The sequence below is a fragment of the Elaeis guineensis genome, chromosome 9, assembly GCF_000442705.2.
Source record: "Elaeis guineensis isolate ETL-2024a chromosome 9, EG11, whole genome shotgun sequence".
NCBI classification, from domain to species: domain Eukaryota; kingdom Viridiplantae; phylum Streptophyta; class Magnoliopsida; order Arecales; family Arecaceae; genus Elaeis; species Elaeis guineensis.
The window spans coordinates 34085153-34093468 of NC_026001.2; the positions used below are offsets into that span (position 1 = coordinate 34085153).

Genomic DNA, 8316 nt, shown 5'->3' on the forward strand with positions numbered 1-8316 from the left:
TCATACTTATGAACCAATATGTTAATCTTGGATTTCTTAACTTGATTGGTATTCTCATGGGTAACGTCAAGTCTATCCCATATTTCTTTAGCAGAAGTATAGATAAAAATCTTGTTAAATTCATTAGCACTAAGAGGGTAATAAAGTATATTCATGACTTTAGCATTCAGCTAAACTATTTTTTTATCAAGGTCATCCCAATACTTTTTAGGTTTAGAAGTGAAAATGCTATCTACCATGATGGTGGGTGTATGTGGGTCATTTATTATGACACTTCAAAGTTCATAATCTAGTGCTTGTATGAATATGTATATGCGTGCCTTTCAATATATGTAGTTACTACCATTAAAAAAACAGGATCTATTTGTAAATTGCCATTCAACAAGGGATTCATCTATTCGGGCTATCATAAGATCTTTTACTCTAAATTACTAGATCAACGAGCAAAAGAGCACCAAAGCTCTAATACCACTTGTTGTCCAGTGAGACAATCCAAGAGAAAGATGAATTAGATTTTTTAAAATTTTTTTAAAGCTTAAAAATAGATATGTATTCAATTGAACTAAGTTATGTAAAATGCAGTGAAAGTAATGAATGAAATGAGTAAATATATAAAAGTAAATAGAGTATAGCAGAAGCAACAAAATCACACATAAAGATAAAGTTTTATAGTGGTTCGTGTCAAGCTTAACATCTACATCCATTTTTCAAGCAACTCGTTAGGAATTTCAACTATAATCACTAAGATTACAATCCAGTTATTTTGCTAGGATCACAATTAAATCCAACTGATTTTTTTTAAGCACACCAACTAAAATCTTTTCTTAAGTCTCTCCTAAGCTTATATAAAATCTAATTTAAAGCTTAGATGAATCTATCCCCCAAGTTTTAATCTCAATTGAAACTTGTTACAATTGAAAAATTTAAATATAGGATGAAAAGGGAAAGCTCCTTGGAGAGTAAATGAAAAGTTGATGTAGCTCAATCTGAAAAAATGAGAACTTTGCAATTAATGCGCTCTTCTTTCTCTTAAAAATCACTTGAATGTTCAAGAAGCAGATAGTTGAAATTTGATTTTTTTTCTTGAATGCTCACTAAATACTTAAACTAAACTTTTTGACCTTTCTTTTTCTTTCTCTTAGTGTTCGATGCACTTCTCTCTTGTTTTTTTGCTTTTTTTTGTTCTCTTACTTCATAAATACGTTTGGCACCCACATATCCTTATTATAACGTCCAAAAATAGATTTTTAGCCATCAGAAAGTAAAAACTAGCCATTAAAGGGCTTGTGGAAAATTATAATTTTTGAAAAACTAGCCATTGAAGTCTATCAGATATAATAGAGTTAACCGGAGTAAATTAGAAATCGACTTGAGCTAACTTCGAGTCAACTCAAACTTTTTAGAAGTCGACTCAAGGACTGATCTTAGAAAATTAATTCTCTGTCTTTCTTGAGAGAGTAGACTCGAGGCCTATGCCACCGAATGATAGCATGCCAGAGTCAGCACTTCAATATATGGAGTCAACTCTAGACCTTCTTTTCTTAAATTTTTATAGTTTGGCCTCTTTTAACCTTGCTTCTTTAGATTTTCAAGATAGAAACCTTGGGATTCTTTGAAATATAGCTTTAGCTTCTTGAAATCTCTTTTCAAAAACTTAACTCGTTAGTATCAAATATATACTCAAATATTTTATTCTCATTAAAAATAATTCTAGGAACAGTAAAGATAAGTTTGAATTTTAGCGGAAGTCTTCATAACAATTTTAGCAAGTTGCGTAAAAGAAGTAAAATTCTTTGCAAAAAAAGAATTCACTATTTTTATTTAAAAAGTCATTAGAAAATATTTCATTTTGAAGTTGATTAAAAAAAAATATTTCAGTCCTCATATTTTTGCTTCACAAGCACAAATTTTAGTATGACTCTTCATAATATATTTGGGAAGTCGTTAAAAAGAAATTTTGCTCATGATTTCTTTCATGTACAAAAGAATTTTAAACTTAGAGTTATATTAGAAAAACAGTGCACAAAAAAATTGAAATTATAATTATTTTAGGAAGTTGTGTAAAAGATGGATAAATTTTCTCATATTTTCTTCCATACATGAAAACTTTTTAAATAAATTCAAGCTTGCATTCTGTGTCACAGCTAGTTTGAGTTCAACCAATTTGATTATAGTTAAAATAATTAAATTTGATTATTTTCTGAACCTTTTAAAATAATTTGACAGCCAACTTCAACCAATTTAATTATGGTTAAATTCTTGTAGTTTGAGTTCAAAATTGAATGGTTGGGTCCTAGGGTTTGAAACCAAATTGAATATGAGTTAGATACTGATATATTTGCGTACATATTCATTTTATTTGATGAGTACAAGTATGAATATAGATGTTAGTCAGATACAAAAATTTATATCCATATTTATTTTAAATGAATATAGATATAAATTAAATATCGAAATATGATATAAATATAGATATAAGTTGGATAATTAAACTTTATAACCATAGAGTCATACAAATTACTAAATAGAACATAAATCAAGCTAACAATATATTATTATGATCATTTATTTTTCTTAAAAATTATGAATGATAAATAAAATTAAATAGAACTATAAATATCAAATATTTAGATAATGATTGAATAGTTATCCATCTGTATTATATCCTTTTCTTTTTGATGGATATAGATACATATATAGATCTTAATTAGATGTTCAAATTACTATTTATATCTGAATGGATGAATACGAATATAAAAATGAATCTAGATAGATAATATATCTTTTATTAGAAAGAATGATTATCTTCTCTCACAATATCAATAATTAGATCATATATCATACGGGTGTAACAGATCTCAATGCACTCCAAATTCTCTCTTTTATGTGCGCACAGGTGTCATTGAGCAATCCAATGGTCAACATCGCACGCGAAAAAAAAAAAAAAAAAAGGTGAAACATTTGTGCACGCGAAGGATGCAACCCGAACCCAGGAGCCCACAACGTACTGTTAAGGAACAGTATTATAATCTGGTTAGCTGGCCGGATCATCCCGCTAAAGCAACGGGGAGAGAAAACAAGGAAACCGCTTTGTTGACGTCAACGACCTACCCTCCAGTCAAATTATTGGTGTATCTAAAAAATTTTTTAGTTTAAAAACATGCGGTCAAGACCGGGCGGCAAGAGAAAAGTCCAGAGGCAAGAAAAGAAGATTGGGGCCGCCGTTTTCATGTCTCTTTCTTCATCCACTCCAATTCGCGAATCCGTCGCCGTCTTCTGTCCCCTTTTGGAATCAAAAAAAAAAAGAGAGAGGAAGCACAAGAAGACGGTGTGGTGGCGAGAAGAGGAGGGAAGACTAACACAGAGACAGTAATGGATATTATCCTCTGCGATGAGCTCCTCCAAGAGATTTTCCAACGCCTCCCTCCCTCTTCTGCCCCATCCGTCTCTCTCGTCTCCAAGCGCTGGCTCGTCCTCCTCCGCTCCTCTACCACCTCGCTCTCCATCCGCATCCCTTCTTCTCCCACCAATTCTTGTACTTCTTCTACTGCCACACCTTCTCTCTCGTCCATCCTCTCCCACTACCCTTTCCTCTCCAACCTAACCATTCGCTGCGGCACCTTCGTCACCGATGACCATCTGCCTTCTCATCCTTCTGAATCCCTGTCCTCCTCCGATACCCTCCTCCTCACTGTCGCCGCCTCCGATTGTTCCCACCGCCTTTACCACCTCCGCTTCTTCCCCGATTCCACCGTCTCCCCTTCTGCCCTCGTCTTCTCTGCCTCTTCCTTCACTCGCCTCACCAGCCTCCAACTTACCTCCCTCCTCCCCCTCTCTTTCCGTTGGCTCGTCTCCTTCCCCTCTCTCAGATCCTTCTCCCTCGTCCAAACACGCCACAAGCAGCCATATTATCATCCTGCTGCTGCTGCTGCTGATGATGATGATGAAGAGGATGAGGGTGACCGGATTCATGCGGCGCTGCCTCTGGAGACTCTGTCCTTATCCGGAATCCGTGCGGCCGACCGCGGCCTGTCGTGGCTGTGGCGCCGGTGCGCCAACCTCCGCTGGCTTCAGCTGCGGGCCTGCGAGGGAACCGGCGACGGCCCCTCATCCCCCTTCTTCCCCTCTGCCTCCACGGCCTCCTCGGCCTCGAGCTCCGCACCTGCCGCACCATCGCCGACAGGGTCCTCCGCCGCGCCGCCGATCATTGCCAGTTCCTCTCCTCTCTGCTCCTCTACGATGGTGGCAGCCGCGACGCGCTCCGCCACTTCATCGACCGCCGCGGGGCTGCCCTCCGCACCCTCGACCTCCGCCTTCCCCTCGACCTCCACAATGACCACCTCTTCGCCATCGCAGCTGACAACCAGCTCGGCTCTGGCCTTGCGGCCCTCCGCTTGCAGAGCTGCTGCCTTGTCACTGGAGATGGTCTCCGCTCCATCGCCCGGGCTCCAGTTGGTGCAGCCATGGAGGAACTGGCCCTGGTCAACTGCGATGTCGTCGAAAGAGAGCCTGGCCTTCTCACCTTCCTTGGCCAGAGCCTGCCGCAGCTCCGGAGGCTGGATTTGTCGTATAACGAGATGTTGATGGATAAGGAGGTAGGTTCAATGCTGGCGTCGTGCCAGAACCTGGTTGACATCAGAATAAGAGGTTGCAGGGCTCTGACGGGTGCTTCAGTGCTTTCCATTCTTAAATACTGCGCTCGACGGCTAGAAGTCATTGACATCACCCGGTGCCCGCAAATTGGTATTGATGTCATTGAGATTCTTATTCTGAATGCCTGCCGGTTGAGTCATGTTATTGTGGAGGAAAGCAAGGTGTCGGAACCTGCCAAGGAATGGGTGTCCCGGAAAGCAATCAAGATTGATTGAGAAAAACAATCAGCTGCCAATAATGATAGGTACATCACCTAAGCCCAAGAACGGCTGTAATTTATCTTTTCTCTGGTTAAATAAGGGATATCACCTGTTGTTCTTTTGGCTTTGTTGATAGTCATGTTACACTCTTCACACATATATCATTGTTAATTTATGATGTAAAGCACTTCCCCTGGTGTATCGCAAACAATTATAGCTGCCGGGAGATGGATTGCTGTATGCACTTGTATCAAAAGCAGGTGGGAACAACTATTGGTTCTTCCTCTTTTAAGTTGTTGCCCATGTGGGTTTGGATTAGAGAGACTATTGTATCTTGTTACTGTATATTGTTTCAATTGAAAAAAGCATGCTGTACTTATTCAATTCATGGGATTGTAGCCTAGTGTAGAACTTCATGCAGTGTTAGTTCCATATCACCAAGGAGCAAGGAATTTTAGTTAGGCAATGAATGTATGCTTATTGCTGAAAATGGTTGATGGACTAAAATGAGTTGAGGAGTTCTTTTTGATGGTTTGATAATGGACTAGTTCGACAAACATTTATATGGTAAGCAACTGAGCATAGAGTAATTCTTTTCTTTTATGCAGCATACAAGTTAACTCTTGCAACTGATACAATTATTTAACAGGTATAGGAGATTTCTACTTTGAAATTTTCTTACACAGTATTCAGGTGAAGCCGATAATTTCAGGACATGGAATTTTTGAGAATTTTTGTCTTTTCTAAATTGGTCTTGTGGTCATTATATGAAAGAACTAAGAAGCTAGATTGGTTTGGCCATTTTGAGGGCAGACTTTTGTGGTCATCTCAAACTTAAGAAAAATGTCCTGGGGATTCTCAATTAACACTTCTCCCAAATAATTATATCTTAAATGTGCTTAGCAGAGTCAAAGAGATCATATGCTTTCCTATGTTGTATGTAGAATAAATAGAGATGCTAGTAAACCTGATTAGATTGATTGTACATCAGAATGCATGCTATGATTATGAGGTATCCTAAGGGAACAATTATCTAGTGACTTCAGTCTCCATGTTATTAGAGTTTATCTTTCTTCTATTCAGGGCTAGAATGACACTACTTGAATTCTTTGATCAGTATATCATGTGTCATAGCTATGTAAGCGGCTGACATTGTATGGCATGCCATGCCATATAAGACCAAGATGTGTGCACATGCCCAAAATCTTGGTACTACCAAAAAGTACCATAAAGGCACAATAGCATATATTTGGGGCATCCTTTTTTAACAGTGTAAAAGCTAAATATATTCTCTATGTTCACCTGGATTCTTTTAACCCTTCAAAATAGATTTCAGCACCTTATGTAATATTTAGGATGCAAAGTAGTTGTTTATGATCGGGCTCTAAACATATGCAGTACTCTTCTCAAAGAATTTCAACCACAAGAAGCTCAGGACAGATCAAGGAAGCTTTCAGAGGATGAAAAATGATTGAACCTCACAATTGAGAGGACTGCCTTTTGGTAGGGTGTAGAGTAGTCATTCCAAATTGACCAAATCTGATATATGTTCCTTTGTACTAGCATATTGCTTTGATATATTATAGCATAGGATGTTATATTATTATATGGGCTAATCTTTATAGTTCATATAGGTATCATCTTACCGAATAACCATGTGTAATGGTCTATGTCACACAACTTAGTATGATACCAACAAACACTTAAATCCTTCATAAGATATAGGATGTTTATGGAAGAAAAGTAATGGGAGACTATTTCTACTTCTAGATGAGTACCGGTTGTTAATCAAGGGGACCATAATGAGTTTATTCAATAGAGGAGCAGTCGACCATGCCAAAGACAATACCAACTGTGAGGTGAAATGGCTTATATGTTAAAAAAAATAAATCTCCTCTTGTTTAAACGGCCAGTTCTATCATTCTCAATGCATCAAGTTAACCATATTATGGTTCATAAACTTAGAAGACGAATGATTCAAAGCCACTAGGAATATTCTATCAAAATATTTAGAGATATTGATCAAACTAGGACAATTGGTAATTTGGTAGATTGCTTCACCAAAAGATTAGTGATGGCCAATGATTTGGGAATCATCCTAAATTGCTCGGTTTAGGGCATGTTGAACCATACTGACGGTAGATTGGGATGGTTCTAGTATTCGAAACGAAACATCGGCGAGGAGAGGTAGAGGGACAAGGAAAGAGAGGAAAAGAGAGAGAGGGATGCAAGGAGAGGGAGAGGAAGAGAGAGCTTTCTGAGGTCATTGGAGTCCCCTTGAGATTGCCAAAAGGCGGTTTCGCTCGTTGGAGGGCCGGTGAGGAGGGGGGAGGGAGAAGAAAAGACAAGAAGAGAGAGAGAGGGAGGAAAGGAGAGGGGAGAGGGAAAGAGAGTATTCAGATACTTCTGGAGGGCCTCAGGTGGCCGATTAAAATAGGGGTAGAAGCCCCTATTTCTTTTTTTTCCGAGGGGGGGATATCAAGCGAAGTTGGCAATGCCTCCGGCGGGTCTTCGGAGGCTTCTCTCTCCCTATCTCCTCTCCTTCCCTCCCCCCCTCTCCTTTCCTCTTTTTCTTTCTTCCCCCCTTCTCGACCTTCCAATGGGTGTAGCGGCTCTTTGGCAGCTTCCGAAGGCTCTCTCCCTCCTTCCCTCTCTCTCTTTTTTTCTCTTTCCTTCTTCCTCTGTCCAGTTGTGTCGGTTTGAGCCTGGTATTGAATGGTCTAGGGGCATATTGAACCATGCTGTCGACCGACAAGTCCGATGGCATATGGACTAGAGAATATAGTGACAACCAAAAATTCAGCAGATCCTTTTAGGATGGAGGCACATTTTTAACTCATTGCATGGGATGGGATGGGATGAGAGAAGCCTGTATTATTCTAAAATAAGAAGCATCAATTTGACCTATAATATTTTTAGATTTTAGCTGATGCCCGGCTGACAATGTGAACAATTTCTTTTCAAATAAATTTGTTTAATCAATTTCCAAAACATAGGTCTGATTTTTGTTTTAATAATAGGAAGTCCAAGTATTTGAAAGGATACATATTTTTCCAAATTAACAACATAAATCAGGTTTTATCTTTTACACCAGATGGATCTTTCTTCGTTTCTTACTGATTGTGGGGCTAGTAGAGCATGAAATTTATGACAAATAGATCTTTAAGATTCTCATAAGGCATTGCGATGCATGAGACTCCCATTATTGTAGGGTTTGCAGAGGTTCAGATGCTCACAGACTCACACTCTTGTGTGAAGAGGTTCTTTTGTATTTTGAATCTATGACACATGGGTCATGATGGAACAACCTTATCATTGTGCTAAGGCTTGCCATCCTAGAAATCTTCAAGATGTCAAAGATGCTTAATATATCCATTAGCCATAGCCATATCAAATCAACAAGATCAGGTATTTGGTGTAGTTGCCAATTGGGCTTTAGGCAACTCAATGCTAGATTAGGTGT

At 38.7% G+C, this 8316-nt stretch overlaps 1 protein-coding gene across 1 annotated transcript; it reads left to right on the forward strand.

Moving 5' to 3' along the window:
* Positions 1 to 3216: 3216 nt before the first annotated feature.
* On the forward strand, positions 3217 to 5237 carry LOC105051233 (uncharacterized). Its single transcript, XM_010931567.4, is given in 2 exon segments — positions 3217 to 4123; positions 4126 to 5237. Coding segments are annotated over 2 exon segments (1494 nt in total). The 5' UTR covers positions 3217 to 3372; the 3' UTR covers positions 4869 to 5237.
* Positions 5238 to 8316: the final 3079 nt, after the last annotated feature.